The following is a 20,103-nucleotide window of genomic DNA, read 5'->3' on the forward strand; positions in this document are numbered from 1 at the left end:
GCAGTCATATCCTGTGTTAAATTTTCTTAACACATTTCTCAATACATTTTATAATACAGAATTCCTTTTACCATTCAAGTCAACATTTAAATGAGTCTTTTCACTGTAGCTGAATATTTTATCATCCACCACAGAGTTCAGCTACCTCTTTTTCCATTTATTTAAATTATGTCGCCACTCTAAAGAAAATGTTAATAAAATTCTTTGTTTCCAGGGAAAAAGTGTAGTTTACAATGTCAAGACATAGTGAGCTAATCATAAGATACTGCAGGAAATATTGTAATGAAGAACTAATAAATCTAGCCTTTTTCTCACAAAGATTCATGCCGTGAAATTGACAGCATAATCTATAAATGAAATAATAATACAAAATTGGTGTTAGGCAATAGTGGAACACGATTTCCATGTAGATTCCTGGATTGAAAAAAAAACGTTATTCTTTCAGATAGAAGATTATGAATCTATAAATTTTGTAAGAGCATCAGTAAAAGAACATATAAGCATCTTAAAGTTTAAGGTACTGTAGAAGTTAAAAAGTTATTTATAATTGTATAACCGATGTTTATTTTTCCTTTCAGTAATCTATGCATGATGTCTTATTTTCTATAGTTATTCTCTTCTTGCGTGCTCATTTTTGATTCCTCACCGTTTGTACTATTTGCTTTTTTTTCTAATCTATAACCAACCAATTTAATATACTGTATGTATTGGCCCCAATCCTAAATTTCTTACTTAAGCAAAAGTCCTAGGACTATCTCTGGAGATTGAACCAGCAGCTTCCTCTGGAGTTAAATAAATTTCTGTGGACATACTAACTCTATCTCTGCCTGCTGAAAGGCATGCACTGAATGACAAAATATTTATAGTCTCATCCCTTATTAGAAATGATCCTGAGGAACCAACCAATTTCTTAATTCTAATCACCCAAGACAAACAGAATTTACTGCTCCTTCACAAAAATGCTACCTAGAAATTTCTCTTACAAGTCTGTGGTTTTCTTTGATATGTTGAAAGCACATGACAATAAAAGGAAACACAAAGTTGATATAGATATTTGTCTAAATCACACATACTTTTTAATTATAGGAGAATAGGTATACGTTACAGAGTTCATTTCCAGACACTAAAAATTTACATTCAAACTACACATGTGAAAATCAGTTAGATGTTATTTAAGGATGGAAAATAATATGAAACAATTAATCAGATTTTCTATTCTGCTCCAGCTGGAGGGAGGTCAGGAGGGTGTCTGTGTACGTTAAACATGTATTAAGGAAGTTTTAACAGGTTTACAAATCTTTGCCTTGTAAGAGAGACAAAAAAATAATCTCCCCACATGAAGAGTACCTAAGTGATATAGGCCACTAAAGAGACTCTATACCGTCCTTTTCCCTAGCTCCTGGTGTAGGAAAGGGGGTGAGTCCAGTGTACCCATCTGCTTCAGCTGTATTTTGAGTTCTGGAACAGTCTCTGGACACAATCAGAAGTGGCTTAAAGGTGCCTTTTCGCCTGCTCTCCCCGGCAGACCTGCAACAAGCACAGCTTCCCCAAACCAGAGAATCTAGGTCAATGTGCTTTGTCTTTTGAGGGTTTTTTAAGCAAATCAGTCCTAGGTTCTCCGTCTCATGCCTCTCTATTCCATGCAGAACACAGGGTCTTCACCACTGCATCCCATCTCTGCTGGTTGCCTCCTGCAGTCTTAGCTACTTCCCATATCATTTTGATAACTTTCCATTCTGCTTCTGTTGTTTGCATCCATATTATCCTTGCTTGGTGGGTTACAGTCCAAAGGCTGTCTTGTTATGTTATTCAGGTCTTTCCTCCATGTACATGCTAGCCTTCTCCATTTTGGTTCTGTAATTTCCCCTGTCCTATCAGTTTCTGTTTTGTCCTCCTTCAGAGTTCTTCATTTGTGGTTTGTTTGTTTTTCTGACTATCTGATACCGGGGATTTGTCTAAGGTAGCTGTTTATGGAAACTTGGAATTTAGATAATCCAGTCAATAAGAAGCAGTCCTAGACTGATGGAATTATCAATATTACATAAGATCACTATAGAGTAGCTTTAAAGTTATTTGATACTCATTTGAATACCATATATTCCTTAGGGACTTAATTATAATTCCATATTAATTGATACATATTTATTTTAAATTGTATCACTTTGAAACAAAAATATTTTCAATACTATAAATCTTCCATCTCTTTCCTTACTATTGTTGCTTCCCAACATCCTTTTTTTCTAACACATCTCTTGTGGGGCGTGATTCTGAAAGGGGCTGATTATCTAGGGCTAGATTATGAAAAGTATTTATGTGCCTGATGATGCAGATAGGCACCTTTCAGAAGTGATAGCTTACTTGACTCCTATCTTTATCTTTCGGTGCCTAAATACCTTTAAAAATCTGGCCTTTATCTCCAACGGATTTTAGTGGGAGCTGAGATACTGACAACTTCAAGGTGCTTGGTACTTTGCAGAATTGGATCCTTAGATTGTAAAAAATAACAATTCCTTTATAATACTTAAGGGCACTTTTCAGACCTAGTTTAGAAACACATTAAGGATGCTGGACCCAGACCCTTAGGTAGTATAGATCCACTGAAGTCGTCAGAGCTTGGCTCATGTACATCAGCTGAAGACTTGGTCTGTTAAATCTAAGCTCATATTGCTATTTTTGTCCGTCTTCTACCCTTTGTGGGGATTTCAATTGACAGGTTCAGTGCGAAGTAGCTCAGAGCACTCCCTGATAACATGTGGACTGTGAGTCGTATAGCATTTCACCTTACATTAGTATTAAGGAGAACAGGAGAAACAGGAGGCGGTATAAATAATAAGAGGACTTTTATATACGTTTATAATAAAAATAAAGCTTACAGTTTTTTTGTTCTGACTTCACAGGAGCACCTTTAAATGTTAAAGGTATAAAGTATATGATTTAGAGGTATGAATAAAACCTGCATATTCTGTATGAGTATATCCAATATAGGAGCTTTGCAAAGTATCATGAACATTTACAAACCCAGGCTCAAAAACCTACACATGCACCCTTCATCATGATGATTTCAGCTAACAGGAGGGGCGGAAATATCTTGATTATTGCACCAGAAAAGATTACTTTCCTTCACTGAGTTGAATTTTGCAAGGCTGCAGTACATAGTGGATCAAATCCTCAACTGGTGTAAGTCAGCACAGCTCCACTGAAGTCAGTGCAGCTACACTGATTTACATCAACCGAGGACCTGACCCTATATTTTTAATAGAAGAAATAGGTGGTTTCCCTATTTCCATACGCTTTTTCTTGAAGCAATCTGCTCACTTACCATAGACCCACCCAAATCCTGTACTAGTGTCACTTCCTTGTTGAGTTTTCCTGGAGAATGAGGAGTAAAATGTGTAGGCTTTCTGCAGCACAATGAGAGTGTGCATTTTTTTCAACTTATGCGTACGTAAGCCTTCTTTTGTGAAGAGGACTCATAGGGTCAGATAATGTTTAAAGGGACAGGCTTTATGTCTCTCAGGCCTGCATGTTTCCACATGGATGCTTCCACACACACACAGTTTGAATTATGAACAGACCTATTAATGCTGGGATCACAAAAGGTCAAGTTTTGTCTTCTTTTACCTCTATTCAGAATTGCTTTTGAAAAGGGGGAAAAAGGGATTTGCAGAAAAAAAGATTCATGATGAAGAATTTTACAGGTCTTTCTCTCCCCCACCCCCACCCGCTCTTTTTAGCAACATCTGGGAATTGAAAAAAAATTCTTACTATGTAAAATAGTTCAGGGGTATTGTATTACTAGATTTTAATATAACTCTCCTAGGTCACATGTAGGGTTACCTTTTGGGATAGCCTGTTACCTAACAACAAAAGGAACTTCTGTAAAAATTTCCTGGTACTAAAATGTATATAAAGTTTATCTGAAGAAACATTCTAAAATTTCCCACAAAAGAATTATGGGTATTTATTTTTCTGATAACAGCGGATGGCCAAATCCTGAAATATTTCCACCATCAAAACTCCCAATTGAGTCATCAAGTTAAATTAACAGCTTGAGCATTTTCAGACTATTATTTTAATAAGTTATTTTAAAAAATTGTATGTAAAAGTGGATTTCTACATATGGCATATGAAGAGAATCTACTTCATAGGTGACTCTGAAATGTCAGGCTGTATACACATTAAAGGGTTTTGATGATATCAGGGTAACCGTGAAAATATAGCATTGGAACACATTTGTTAGAAAGCATTCTAACAGTCCTCACCCTAAGTAACATTTACATTATATAACCCAATACCATTTCAGTAGGAAAGTCAACTAAATAATTTGGCTGAGTTAGATCTACTATCAGACTTCCACATCCTGCAATGAGCTGTGCAGAATCTTAAAATGCATCTTTAAGATTTAAAACCACCTAAAAATGTTATCTTCTGTTTTTTTAAAAAACTTACAAAAAACTGCCTAAGAAACAGAAAACAAAGAATAGGGGGGGAAATGGTCAGTTTTCAACATGTTAAAAGGTTAACAAGAACAGTGCCTTCAGACTCTGTATTATATTTGATGTTATTTACTTTATTTATTAATCATCTGGAAAAGATGCAAACAGTAAAGTGGGAAAATTTTCAGATGAAACAAAATCATTTAAGTTAGTTAAGAGTGGAGAGTACAGTAACTTCAGAGAGACCTAACAAAGCTGGGTAAATTGTTACATGATGACAGATGAAATCCATTGTTGTCAAACGTAATATAATGCACATTGGAGGGAACAATTTGCACTATTCATCCACATTGCTGGATTCTAAAAATGACTGCACCACAACTAAAGGTGGGGAAAAATTTGACTGGGCTTACCCAAAGAAGGCAGCTCTGCTTTGTGGTTGGTTGGGGGGGGGGGGGGAAGGAGGAGAGGGAGGAAGGTCAGAAACTGCTGCAAAAGGTGCTTTGCAGCGATGACTCTCCACCCCGTCCCCCCAGCCCGCTTTCCCCCAGGAATGTGAATAAAGGTACGAAACCTAGGTGGGGCAAGTCTCTATGTCCTAGCAGCGAGGAAGCCAACAACAGGCTGGGCAGAACAGGAACAGGCTAAGGCTCTAAGGCTTGCTGCAGTACCACGTGGAAGCAGCATGGCCCCAAGAAAGCATGGCTCCACAAAAGCAGCAAACAGTATTGGAAATAGCATGATTCCAGAGACACGGAGAAGGCATTACAATGCTTCAAAGGGCACAAGGTCACCTAAAAACAGAATGTTTTCTTCCACCTAACACAAGGGATGGCGGTAATGCTGATCCTGAGGGTGAGTATAATCTAAACCACACAGAGGTTGGGGAAATGGGTGGCAGAGGTGGTATTCAGCCTTCCAGCCTGGCAGAGGGTGGCAGTTGCAGGGTCCACAGCTAGGTGCAGGGACCGTGCTCAACCAGTCACTCAGGGAGTTCACCTAAGGGGAACAGGAGTCAGCCGATTGGGGTATTAAATACTCTGGGCCCAGAAGTGGAAGGTTGAGAATCCTGGGCAGACCCACCTAGGGGTGGTACCTTCAATGGGGGGCAATGACGGTATTACACAGCTGCTGCAAGCTAATTTGCATTTACAACAGCAGCTTCAGGCAGCTAGATGTGAGGGGTCTGCACAGGGTGACAGGGTAGGCCCAGCATGGGCTCAAGTTTCAGCAGCAAGACAGGGAAGGGCACATGACAAATCATCGGCCATCAGGGCACGTAACCGCAGGGGACAGAGTAGACACTTCCGGGGGGCCTATGGGGGAGCAGGGCTCTGCAGAATTCCCTACATGCAGTCCTCAGTACAGTTATGCCAGGGTAGCTTACCTGAAAGGAGTTCACCTACTCAGTACAACTAAATATAATTCACTCATAGGCAAATTTGTGCATGTACTATCCCTATGGCACAGGAAGGTGTTCACAGACTGTAAACATGGACAAGGCAAGCAAAACAGCCAACTGGCCAAGAGGCCAACAGTATCTAGAACATGAAAAAATTTGGGAGGCTGCCCTCGTCATCTAGGCGGGTGTTATGGTACAGGCCTACCCAGACAGCAGCCTGGCTTTTGTTAATTATACGACTATAATTAGGCGGGCACCCAATATGTTTGGAGGCATGTTATAAACAGTTTTCATTAAGGGCAGCAACACAAACTTGAATAAGGTAACATCACACACTGTGGTTCAAGGGCATAACACCAAGGTTGGCAGGGGTTCGTTCATACCTCAACAAGCTCAAAAGGGGCACTGGGCCCATAATAGTATTTGCTGGGCATTTAATAATGGTGGTCATTTCCGCAACCCCTGTAAATACAGGCATGTTTGCAAGATGCCTGCCGCCGGCAATTTTATTTCCACAAGGCTATGCCTATAGGCTCTTCAGTATCCTGTGAAGTCTTTCAAAAATTTTCAGTACAATGTTGCACTGGGCAGTGGTGCGGTCAGTGAAACTAAACCAAATAGTGCATTATTTGCATAATTTTGTTCGCAGGGCAAGCTGGGTCAAATGACTGTTTTCACCTGTTGGGCACATTTCAGGGCCTGGCTAAATAGTTGGGTTAAACAAACAAAAACCCTTCCACTACATTAACCTACCTGGGCTTTGAGCTGAACTTTGTTTGCAGGGTTGTTGTCCCGGGCGGGCGTTTTTGTGCCCGGCTGGCAGCAGCAACACCTGGCATAGCCAGACCACACAATTACATACGAGTCACTACACAGATGTATTAAGACTTGTGGGTGTGGAAAAGTTTTCTAACTCAATTTAGTGAGGTATCATTGTGTGGTTATAAATGGTTATTAATTTGGGGCTAATATAAAGGTGTGCCTCTGGCGCAATAACATGGCAGTGGTACAAGTTATCAATCACCAAACTTCCAAATCGCACAGGATTGGAAAGTTGGTAAGGGCATTTGTTCTCCAATGCTTAACCTTCAACATCTGTTTTTTCTTCCAAGCACATGCCAGGCATGGATAATGGCATAAAAGACGCCTTGTCTCATTTCCAGTTTGCCAAATTATGTAGGCCACGGGTTCTCTTGAACCTCGGAATGTCCTGTGATTGGCAGAATGCACATTATTGGCTCCAGCTTACAAATTGTTTATTTTGTTTTGTTTTAAGGAGTCCTGTCAATTCAAGGATCAAAAAAATGGGTCACTTATGCGGCCCTCTGTTAAGGGTGGCTGTTCCAAGTCAAGAATAATGCAGCTGCTGGTGCCCCTTGACGATCACACATCGGACAGTGGGTTCTTTCTCTCCAGTAGGGCTGCTAGCCAAGAGGGCATTTGCAGACATCTGGGAACCCTGCAGGGTTGGGGGAGGAGGCAGCCAAGCAAATGGCTGGTGCCTCCTTATGGCGGATGTTCAGTGCAGGTACTCCAAAGGGAGGGCAGCCAGTGACCAGATAAATGGCCTGGTAAAGGACTTAAAAGGAGGTCCTGGATAAAGGAACAGCACGGGAGTTCTGGGGACTCCTGTGACTGGCACGGCAGGGAGCCAACCCCCTCTGTTCTCATAGCCCTCCTAAACCTTCTCACAAGGCTGGTGGATGATAAGGTCCAAGCCATGGGTTGGCTGGGGGACCTGGGTGGAAACAAAGGGGGGCTGGTGAAAGCCCTGGAAAAGTGAGTTGAATAAGCATGGATTAAACAAAGTGGGGCTGGTGAAAGACCCAGAGAATTAATTTAAATAAGCATGAATTTGTCTGCACTGTACATTTTATCTGCCGGGTAGTCGCAGACATCTATATAATAAAGTTGCAGCCTGATTAAAACCCATAACAAGTCTCCTGTCCTTCTTACGGTATACCCAGACAATGGCTGTTGCCACTCAGGGAAAAGATCTGGGGATCACTACGGACAGTTGAAGAAAAACCTTTTTGTTATGCATTGACAGCCAAAAACGCAAACAAACTCTTAGGATATATAAAGATGGGATAGAAAATAATACTAAAAATATTGTAATGCCATTCCAATCTCTCTCACCTGGAGCATTGTAATTTATTCTGTTCACCTGTATGATAAAAGTTATAACAGAAATACAAGGTGTCATAAATATAAAGGGAAGGGTAAACCCCTTTGAAATCCCTCCTGGCCAGGGGAAAGCTCCTCTCACCTGTAAAGGGTTAAGAAGCTAAAGGTAACCTCGCTGGCACCTGACCAAAATGACCAATGAGGAGACAAGATACTTTCAAAAGCTGGGAGGAGGGACAGAAACAAAGGGTCTGTGTGTCTGTCTATAGTCTGTCTTTGTCGGGGATAGACCAGGAATGGAGTCTTAGAACTTTTAGTAAGTAATCTAGCTAGGTACGTGTTAGATTATGATTTCTTTAAATGGCTGAGAAAAGAACTGTGCTGAATAGAATAACTATTTCTATCTGTGTATCTTTTTTGTAACTTAAGGTTTTGCCTAGAGGGGTTCTCTATGTTTTTGAATCTAATTACCCTGTAAGATATCTACCATCCTGATTTTACAGGGGGGATTTCTTTATTTCTATTTACTACTATTTTTATTAAAAGCCTTCTTGTAAGAAAACTGAATGCTTTTTCATTGTTCTCAGATCCAAGGGTTTGGGTCTGTGGTCACCTATGCCAACTGGTGAGGCTTTTTATCCAACAATTCCCAGAAAAGGGGGGGTGCAAGTGTTGGGAGGATTGTTCATTGTTCTTAAGATCCAAGGGTCTGGGTCTGTAGTCACCTAGGCAAATTGGTGAGGCTTTTTACCAAACCTTGCCCAGGAAGTGGGGTGCAAGGTTTTGGGAAGTATTTTGTGGGGAAAGACGTGTCCAAACAGCTCTTCCCCAGTAACCAGTATTAGTTTGGTGGTGGTAGCAGCCAATCCAAGGACAAAGGGTGGAATATTTTGTACCTTGGGGAAGTTTTGACCTAAGCTGGTAAAGATAAGCTTAGGAGGTTTTTCATGCAGGTCCCCACATCTGTACCCTAGAGTTCAGAGATCTGAGAACAATGAAAAAGCATTCAGTTTTCTTACAAGAAGATTTTTAATAGAAATAGGAGTAAATAGAAGTAAAGAAATCCCCTCTGTAAAATCAGGATGGTAGATACCTTACGGGGTAATTAGATTCAAAACATAGAGAATTCTTCTAGGCAAAACCTTAAGTTACAAAAAAGATACACAGACAGAAATAGTTATTCTATTCAGCACAATTCTTTTCTCAGCCATTTAAAGAAATCATAATCTAACACATACCTAGCTAGATTACTTACTAAAAGTTCTAAGACTCCATTCCTGGTCTATCCCCGACAAAAGCAGCATATAGACAGACAGAGACCCTTTGTTTCTGTCCCTCCTCCCAGCTTTTGAAAGTATCTTGTCTCCTCATTGGTCATTTTGGTCAGGAGCCAGCGAGATTACCTTTAGCTTCTTAACCCTTTACAGGTGAGAGGAGCTTTCCCCTGGCCAGGAGGGATTTTAAAGGGGTTTACCCTTCCCTTTATATTTATGACAGCAGGTTATTCTGTACTTGCTTTTTATGGAGAGTTTCCCCTCTTTCATCTGACACAGCTAGTACTGGCTATCGTCAGAGACAGAATACTGGATTGGATGAATCAGTTATCTAGTCCCATGTAGCAATAGCCATATTCTTTTTAAATATGCAGGAATTTAGAAGTCTTATGCCATGGTACTGTGTGTCTTGCAAAGTAATAATAGAGGGATATTCTCTGTGTGATTTTAATCAAAACTTTTTCTTGTTAATATCTTCAAATCTCTTAAATATAGCACAGAAAAATTCTGACAAAGCCTACAAATACATTTCAGGTTTCTAATCTAGTAGCATCACAGCCACAGAAACTTTGTTCTCATTTTAAAACGTATAAATGAGTTTCTGTATAGCCTTATATAACTCAGTTGCCTGTGTCGTGTTCTCGATCTATATATACAGAAATTGAATAAAATAGAACAATAAGAAAAGTGTCTGTCTATGCACTACAAAGCTATCATTCTTTTACTTACCATGCTCACTCCACCCTACTCATCTCTTAAAGGTTGACAAAACTAATGATATTCATGATCTGATTTTCATTGTTAGGTGCACAATTGCATATGAAAAATGCAATTATTAAGTATGGTTAGATGCATAACTGTATGTTCTACCATGTAAAAAAATACCTCATATGGGCATGTAGTGATAATAATTACACCCCCAAATGAGTATGAATCGTGTATATGCTCTTTTAAAAAATAGCTCCATATTTGGGACCGAAATGTTAAGGATTAATTATGAAACTATCTCTATAAAGAGAGAAGCCTTGTAGCATGCTATGAATACCCTGAAATTTGGGGTTTCTGGAACCAAACGGATGGATAATTCTAAAGCTCTCATAGTGTAAATATTCTCCTTTCAATTCAAATCTGGGAACTCTCTGCAATAGCATCCCTGCTGATTTCAACTCTCAGGATGTTGGAAAGGGGATGTGCTAGATTTAAATTTGTGATGCTGGTGGTTACATATTTTATATTGGCAGCTGTTGCTAATAGTTCCCAGGATATGAAGTCTAAACTCTAGTTGTAGCACCAATATTGTGTCTCCCAAATATCATTTTTATCCCTAAATGGGTAAGCCATCTTTGAAATTTTTTCAAACCTCATGGCTAAGTAGAGCATCTCTTTTACTGATTTGTGGAGTCATGAGGAATGTAGTCACTGTTCTCATTAAAATAAAAATATGAGCACCTCCTATTAAAGACATGTAAACATCTTAGAAACGTTGCTATGGAATCTGGAAAAAAACATGTAAATAAATATATCCAAGCAGATGTAATTCCAGTAGAACCATATTTCTGGAATTATAAATTTATTTATATCCATTATGCATCACTGGTGATGTTATGCACTATAACCAATCGGTTTGTGAATGGAAAAGATTTTTAAAAAGTGGGGATTTGAATGATTGATACATTTTCATTCATTAAAGATGATCACGGATCTGTAACTACTTATGAACTTTGTGGCCATCCATAACCAGAAAAAAAAATGTTTGTTTCACCTATCACCTCTGTTGTGTATATTTCTTGTGTGGTCTTTCTCTGTCAGACACAAATGGTAGGTATACAGAGAGATCAAATATATTCTATATTTCCATTCAAAATTTGCACTGAAAAGCTGTCTTTTCCCTCAGGTTTGTAATGAAAATTCTTGTAGGTGTGACATCAACAATAGCCTCTTGCTAACAGCTCTTGTAATTTAACCCTTCAGGTGAACAAGCTGATTGAGGAATTGCAAGCGGCCATCAAGAGCTACAAAGGTCACCTCTCAAAACTTGCCCCACAATTACAAGCTGAGCAGGAGAGGTGTGCCTCTTATGTCTACCAACACATTAAAAGTCTTCCAGCAAACATGGTTCTCCCACAAGGCCTGCAGCTAAAGGTGGGTGTAGTTTAATAGCTTTCACAATTTTCCATCCTGATACAAAGAAAAAACCCACTTTGTCTTTAAGACACTGATATCAAATATACCTACTTTGAATTGGGAATTATAGTTGTTCTTGAGTACTTCTATTATTCAAAATGAGGATTCCATTTCTTCATTACTTATAATACAGTTCTTCCAGGGCACCGTTCTCTAATAATCAATAATTGAAATTAAAATAAACAACAAAGGAAAGTTTGTAAATTTAGAATTTAGTTGCCAATTGTATTCCACTAACCAGCTGTGAAGGGCAGGGATCAAAGCATTCATGCATTTAAATTAACCTTTTTAAAAAAATAGGCTCCATAAAGTTTGAGGGCTCTTTTATGTTTCCTAGTGATGCCAGTATGGCTGTTACAGATTCCAGCAGTTGCATGAAGATGTCTGGTGTCATGACAATGCATAAACAAATGTGGAAGAGCAGACTTGACAGAGGCTAAATATAATTGCTTCAAACCATAGTTAAAACTAATTTCTCCAAAGAAAACCATCCTAATAAAGTCTTACTCTTGGGTCAGTGCTCCCAGCAAATGGCTAGATGGGAACTTCCACAGCTCGTGACCTTTGTTGCTCAGCATCATCTCCACTGGGATGTACAGACTGCACCCATGAGCCTTGCTTCAAAACCCTTTGAAATGAATGGGAGTCTTTCTATTGAATTCTGTTGAATTTTTGGATTGGGCCTATGTCAGCAAAGGACCTATGGTTTGGCATCATTTTCGGTGCTCAAACATGATACATACCCTACATATATAAATATAACAATTACCCTTAAAAATGCCCCATTTGTCCTCCTAAATGGATACGTGTCCTGATTCCCAATTCATTTACATCAGGTGTAGTCCAGTTAAATCTCCTTTATAAAATGATTCCTGATCTACTTTGGTCCAAGGGAAAAATGAAGCAGAACCAGGGTTACCTCAGAATTTACAGTATTACTTCTCTGTAAGTACTGTAGGCTAGGCCCTGTGTGCTCCATTGAAAGCTGAACCTAAATTTTGGATCCAGGATTCTGCAGCACTCTAGTTGAAAATTCTGAATGTTCTGAGGCAGCTTCACATAAATTAGGCCCTGTCTACACACACTGGTTGTACCAATTTAACTAAATCAGTTTAGAACAATTTCAACTGATGTAGATAAATCAGTGCAACTCCCTTGTGCAAACGCTTATTTCAGTTTGAGTGCTTTAGATCAATTTAGCTTAAGTAATTTCCGTAACACTTTATATTACATAGGGAATGTTTTTTCCCTTCATCTGATGAGAGGTCACTTGTATGATTCTAACTCTGGTGATATCATCCATGCTTCTTCTCCTTTCAAATTGGCTTACAAAGCCTTATTCATTGAAAAAAAACACATCGACACAAAAAATAATACTGGAAGATATAGTGCTATTGTCATAAATATAAAGGGAAGGGTAAACCCCTTTGAAATCCCTCCTGGCCAGGGGAAAGCTCCTCTCACCTGTAAAGGGTTAAGAAGCTAAAGGTAACCTCGCTGGCACCTGACCAAAATGACCAATGAGGAGACAAGATACTTTCAAAAGCTGGGAGGAGGGACAGAAACAAAGGGTCTGTGTCTGTCTATATGCTGGTCTTTGTCGGGGATAGACCAGGAATGGAGTCTTAGAACTTTTAGTAAGTAATCTAGCTAGGTATGTGTTAGATTATGATTTCTTTAAATGGCTGAGAAAAGAATTGTGCTGAATAGAATAACTATTTCTGTCTGTGTATCTTTTTTGTAACTTAAGGTTTTGCCTAGAGGGGTTCTCTATGTTTTTGAATCTAATTACCCTGTAAGATATCTACCATCCTGATTTTACAGGGGGGATTTCTTCATTTCTATTTACTTCTATTTTTATTAAAAGTCTTCTCGTAAGAAACTGAATGCTTTTTTATTGTTCTCAGATCCAAGGGTTTGGGTCTGTGGTCACCTATGCAAATTGGTGAGGCTTTTTATCCAACATTTCCCAGGAAAGGGGGGGTGCGAGTGTTGGGAGGATTGTTCATTGTTCTTAAGATCCAAGGGTCTGGGTCTGTAGTCACCTAGGCAAATTGGTGAGGCTTTTTACCAAACCTTGTCCAGGAAGTGGGGTGCAAGGTTTTGGGAAGTATTTTGGGGGGAAGGATGCGTCCAAACAGCTCTTCCCCAGTAACCAGTATTAGTTTGATGGTGGTAGCGGCCAGTCCAAGGACAACGGGTGGAATATTTTGTACCTTGGGGAAGTTTTGACCTAAGCTGGTAAAGATAAGCTTAGGAGGTTTTTCATGCAGGTCCCCACATCTGTACCCTAGAGTTCAGAGTGGGGGAGGAACCTTGACAGCTATCCTTATAAAAGTGTGACAGTGTTAGGAGTCCCGTGAGGGCTTGCATCTTAAAATAAGTGAAGTCCTGTGGACACTGACTGTGGTCACTGCAACCACTTTAGACACATAAAATTTGTTTATTTTTTAAATTCCTGTTTCATCACTGGTAATGTGAAGCAAAGGATCATGAGCGTGTACTCTTGATTCTGCTCGGACTGGTTGGACTGCAGTTTCAAGGTACTGGATCCCTATGTGCAAATATCATTTTTAAAACTAGAAGAATGGTTTCAAAACTTAAGAAAGGGCTGTGAAGATTTACTCCTTAGATGGACATAGTCCATGTGTCATGGATATATGAGTCCTTATGGTTACAAATGGTAAGATTCTGGTTTTCTAGAAAACAAATTATGTTGAGGCTTTTATAAGCAAAAATTAACCTTTTAAAATTCCTAAGGAGTCTGATAGGACTTGCTTTTGGACTTGCTGCACTAAACAGCAAATTAATTTTGGTGGTTAATTTTGAAATTGTAATTAATTGCCACTGTGTATGCAGGACTTTGCAAGTGTCACATCAAAACTCATTTGTAAAATAATTCCTTTGAAGTAGCAGCACTGTGCAAGTCTATAGAGAAAACATGAAAAATGGAACTGCAATTCAATAAATTCTCCAACAGCTTTGTAGGACTAGAAGTACTCTGTGCACACACTGCAACAAGCACATTGCCAATATGTCAGAGATGCAATATACTTTAGCCACAAGATCTTTGTTTATTTGATTATTGTGTCAGTTTTCCATTCATGGTTCAGTCACCTCAAGGTGTACTTTTTGACTTCCACAAAATTCAATACAGGTATTGATATGGTGTATGAGTGTAGTGAGCACAAAAGAAACTCAGGATAAAACGTGTGGCCTAGTCTAAGTGGGTAGCCCACCAGGAAACACCCATCTGATGATTCTCTTACCCATCTTAATGTTTCCCCAGGGGATGGGAGTATGAAATCATTAATAATAGACATCTTACGTTTTTTCTCCATTTCTGTATATTTCAATAGTTGTGGCATCGTTCATCTGCTTAGTGAAATTGTTAATAAAAGGATGTTTGATAATTAGTGAGTGTATTACTTGTGGTCACTCTCCCTTGTATGCTCCTAGACTCTCCAAACCTAATGATATTTGTAATGGTGGTTCTCCTTTGCTAATCCTGATACTGTAGTCCTTTGGAGGCTTGAACCTGTGGCATAGTCACTGCCCTGAGATAGGTTTCAGAGTAACAGCCGTGTTAGTCTGTATTCGCAAAAAGAAAAGGAGTACTTGTGGCACCTTAGAGACTAACCAATTTATTTGAGCATAAGCTTTCGTGAGCTACAGCTCACTTCATCGGATGCATACTGTGGAAACTGCAGAAGACGTTATATACACAGAGACCATGAAACAATACCTCCTCCCACCCCACTCTCCTGCTGGTAATAGCTTATCTAAAGTGATCACTCTCCTTACAATGTGTATGATAATCAAGTTGGGCCATTTCCAGCACAAATCCAGGTTTTCTCACTCCCCCCTCCCCCCCCACACACACAAACTCACTCTCCTGCTGGTAATAACATTTGGTGATACTAACCCATCAAGATTATAAAGGCCACATCACAAATAGGCCTGGTTTTGAGAAGTACCTGAATGTATTTTTCTAATGTGAAGTACACCCATGAGTCGTTATTTGCATTCAGGAAAATATGACTTTTCCTTTGCTTCTTGCTTTTTAATGTACTGCAGGAGTATTACTGAGTTGATAACCTGTATAAGAGCCCTGCATCTAGTTTGGAATATTAGATCCCATGCAATGCCTTTTGTAACGAGGCAGGTTTTTTCTCTGTATTCTTTGACAGGTCCGTAGATGTCCTGCAAATTTATTGCTAGGAAGTCAACAAGAAAAGTAGATGATCCAAAAATATAACTAGTATTCTGATATAAATGGGCTGATCTACACTGAGGTTTTTTGCACTGGCGTAAACACTGATGTAACTGTACTGTTGCAAATCCCTAGTTTAGGTGTTTCAGTCTCAGGGAAATTGACCTTCTACACAGCCGTTAATTTGCTCTTTACCACTTTGATGTTTCTGAAAATTTTCCTCTTGCCTGTCTTCACATATATTACTTTTCATATTAAACTCCCAAAGTAAACACTTTGCTTTATGCTTGTATTACACATGATTATTTCACAAAACTATAATTTCCTACCTAAATTTTAACCAGTGCCCTGAAACAACTTAATTGCTGGCCTAATAGGAGACTAAGGAGTCAATTAATAAAAGTTTCATGCATCATAGGCAGGTTTTCTACAGAGTCTACTCAGGAAAGTAATGCATCTTCACATTTGTGAATAAGACACTATACACATTCAACCTAAGCAGATATTCATACTCTGTTACTGTTTTTAAAAGGTGGTTCCTCTATATCCATGCACGTTTTCTGTACCAAAGGGTACAAATCTGTGAGGGCTCTAGCTTTTTTAGTACATTTCTTTACCTCTTTATAGTTGGTCATTTCTTCATTACAGACTTATGGATACATAGAATAAACGGTATTGAATCAGCAAAAATGTGTTCATCATTAAATAACAAAAAGAACCTAAGCTGAGAAAAATATCCAAACTTCAGTATGTTTAACTTGTCTTGGGACTGTTTAGCCTCATGCCCTAGGTAGTTACTGAATGGCATACAGCGTTTACATTTTTATAAATTCTTTAAAACAAACTAATTTAGCAAGATGCAATGATAACACGTGGGACATTTTCAAAATATTTGTTTGCTGGCTCTCGTCAGTGTATTGTGCTAATATTATTTGGGCTAAACATGGAGTAAATATTCTTGCAATCATGTTATTAACAATACATCAGCTACGCCTTTATGCTGAGAAACATGTCAGCAGGAATATTTTTTGTGATTTTCATCTCAGAGCTGCAAATTGAGAGTAGCTGCCAGGGACTTTGTTAGTTTCAGCACCCATAACTTCATTTCCCCCCCCAGTTCCTTCTTAAACTATTATAGCCTACAGCATGCTCAGGGATATTACTTGACACCAGGTTTCTATTGATCATTGAAAATTAAACTTTATTATTGTTTATTGTTTAATTACTGTACTCTGGATTTATTTCATGATAGTATGTCAGAGCAGGTAGTGATCTATGAGATTATATTTTGCACTATGTACTCTAGTAGTATGAATTATATTCCACAAAAAAATCAGGCAGCACATGAACCACTTTTAGAGATGAACTTTTGCCATTGACTTCAATGGGAACAGGAATTGGGCCCAAGGAACATTTTCTTCTAGCAGCGTGTGTACAGTATCGTACAATAAAAGCTGTATTTTTACAGACATTTTAATTCTAAAATATCTATTGCAATAAACACTTATGAATTGTAACTACCAATTTTTAATGCCTATATTTCCTGCCCGTATTTTTTATGTCTGATTTTAAGGGCTTGATCACATACTTCGGTAGGAGTTCTCATAAAAGGATTACTCATGTGAGTAAAGATTTCCAGGGTCAGACCTTTAATTTATAAAATGGGAGAAAATGTGGTTACCTTTGAAGGAGAAGTGTTTTGTTTTATTCTTCTTAACACAACTCTCTTGCCTTTGATGTATAATTACTACTGTTTCACTATAAAATGGGTGCATTCCTGTTGCTAACAATAGATTAGTCTGAGGGTAAAAAAATCTGTTTGATTTTCGGTAACCAGTAAATACTTGTCTATCTATTTCCCAAATGATGACAGGTCTTGCTATACATCTTAAATTGTCATTGAATCAAGCATTGTATGTGTGCAGCCTGAGTTTTAATTCAATCATATATGACCAGATCATATCCTTTTAAGTAAAGGAGCACATTAGAAAAATAGGCTGATGAAAACTACAGTACACAATGCATTCTTAAAATATTTTTAACAAGCATAGTTTACGTCTGCTTGTGCTCCTAGGCTAGATTGTTTTAAAGTGCCATTGTTTATTTCTATGGAATGTCAAGTTTGTATGGCATGTGTCTATAGGGAGTTGTTGCTTTGTAACTGTTGCTTAGCAGAATGCGGACTTTTAATTCTGAATTGTGTAAATGGCGTATTCCTTGGATTTGTCTGGCATTTAAGGGGTTGATGCAGCTATTGTTGATTTCCCCTTCCTCCCCACCCCGTTTTAATGATGACAGGTAAAATTTTCAGAAGTGATTTAAGAGTCTACACCTCATTGAAGGTCAATGAGAATCAAATACCTTGAGTACCATAGGATCATATCTTGGCTGGGTCAATTTAACCCTTCACCCTTATATAAATAAGTATGATGCCGTTTGCTTTATGATGTTATTTTGGGTGGACCTTCAAAACCAGTACACTGCCTGCTCTGCATGGACAATAAAATTCTAGAGCATTTTTCATAATGGGAGTATTTTATCCCAAAATAAGTGATCTCTGTCAAAAAATTCCCCTCCCTAGCGTTTTCTACAGCATGTTTTGCATTGGTTGTCTGCCTGTGAGATGAGCAACATTGTGTATGGTATGGAAATCTACTGTTCTACCACTGTTTGATTTTTAACCACACTTAAGGCTTTAAAACCTGAATGATGATCTTGGAGTGTCAGTGGCTTTATGTGGCAGTTTCCTAGTATCTGAAGCTTCCGTATTGGTTTGTTTGACCACTAGATGAAATGGCTTCATTTGTGCTTGTTATGGGTTTATTTTATAACAGCTTCTAAAACTTCAAACTTAATCTGAATCTCAGAGTAGTTGACTAGCTTTTTATAGCTTTCAAGCTTTCTTTGAGATTTATATATAGGCCCGAGTTCAGTAAAATATCCCTATGCAGGAGAGCACTTAAGCATGTGCTTTACTTTAAACATGTGCTGAAGTTCCATTAGAATCAATAGACTAAAGCACATGCTTAATCTTAACCATATGCTTAAATTCTGTTTAGAAAAGTGATATATTTAAGCATGTGCTGTAATACTTTTCTGAATTGATGTCCTAGAGAGGAATAACTGTCTGTTCAAATGCCTGCTTTCTTCTGCACATTGGATACCAAACAGTGTTGAAAGTAGCTAACACAAACATTACCTGAATAAATTACATAAAAAGTGACTGGCTAGAAATGGACTAATTTTTATCTAATTCACATTCATTCCCAATGCTGTCAGATGAAAGGGAAAATACAGAGATATGGGAAGAAGATGGAGAGCTGTGAGAAGGCAGAAACGGGATCCTCCTATTAGCTCAAAATAAAAACTATTAAGCGAGTGTTCATCATGTGGATTGATGTAGTAGTGAAATATAGTCATATCTGGCTCGAGAATTGGTTGTTTTAAATTTCTTAAATAGCCTTAAGCAGCCAGGAGTTTTTTAAAGGAGGTCCTGGTTTTTCTTATACAAAGGGATAGTAAACCACAAGTTCAGCCCTTTCATTTTCATTCCCTTCATCTTTGAGTTATTATATCTCTCTACGCTTCTCTGCACCTGAGTGGAAAATTGTTTTGGCTCTAATATAGAAATAGGTATTGCTCAGTGCCTTAGTGTAACACCTACTGTGAAATTTAGCAGAACTTTTAACAGTTTGTTTAGTGGTGGTGGAGGGAACTAATATGGGCCTCGTATGTTGTCCAATAGCATCACTGATTTCTCTCAGGTTGGCAGCTGGCACTAACATCATGCTGTTCTTTAGGGATGCTTTATTCCACGGTGTCTAGTATCTCCAGATATTCTAACAATGTCAAACAAAGCAACATCAATAGCATATTCCTCCTATTCCTCAACTTAGCAAAAGCCAGTGATAATGGACTAGAATATATAATGAAGTGGATATGGCCATTAACTTTTTATTTTTTTATTATTTCACTTTTATAGTTGCTTTCATTATTAACTCCATTTTATTTTACTACTTTGTGTGTGACTGAGAACTTTGCTCAACCTAGGAGACAGTATAGTAGTATTAGATTGGTTTGGAGGTATGTGACTTTAGTGAAGTATAAAATACATATATGAGAGGAACTGTAGTGACAGGGTGGTAACTATAATTTGTAATGTGATGTAAAATAAAATCGCTCCCACTGTTCTCACAGAGTATAGACATTTGAAATGCTCTATTTACTTTTTGGCACCCATGTAAAGAGAGAGAGAAAGAGACCGCATTGAAACTATAAAAGGCTATCAGTATCATAGAGAAAAGTAATCAACATAAAATCAACCAAAAAATCAAATTTCTTTTTATCTTTTGAGTTTGTCATTTTTTTTTCCTTTATGTTCAGTCCTAGACAGGCCTCTAGCTGCATGGAACCTATAGCAACACATTTTCTGAAACACAATAACCCTCACCAAATAAACCTCAGTCC

The 20,103-nt window shown here is 38.4% G+C and overlaps 1 protein-coding gene across 1 annotated transcript in view; it reads left to right on the plus strand.

Annotated features, from left to right (window-relative positions):
* DCDC1 (doublecortin domain containing 1) overlaps positions 1-20,103 on the plus strand; it is a 411,407-nt gene that overhangs the window by 181,989 nt on the left and 209,315 nt on the right. The window contains 1 exon segment of the mRNA XM_077819961.1: positions 11,211-11,381. Within this exon segment, the coding sequence (XP_077676087.1) occupies positions 11,211-11,381 (171 nt within the window).

This window comes from Eretmochelys imbricata, chromosome 6, assembly GCF_965152235.1.
Source record: "Eretmochelys imbricata isolate rEreImb1 chromosome 6, rEreImb1.hap1, whole genome shotgun sequence".
In the NCBI taxonomy this organism is placed as follows: domain Eukaryota; kingdom Metazoa; phylum Chordata; order Testudines; family Cheloniidae; genus Eretmochelys; species Eretmochelys imbricata.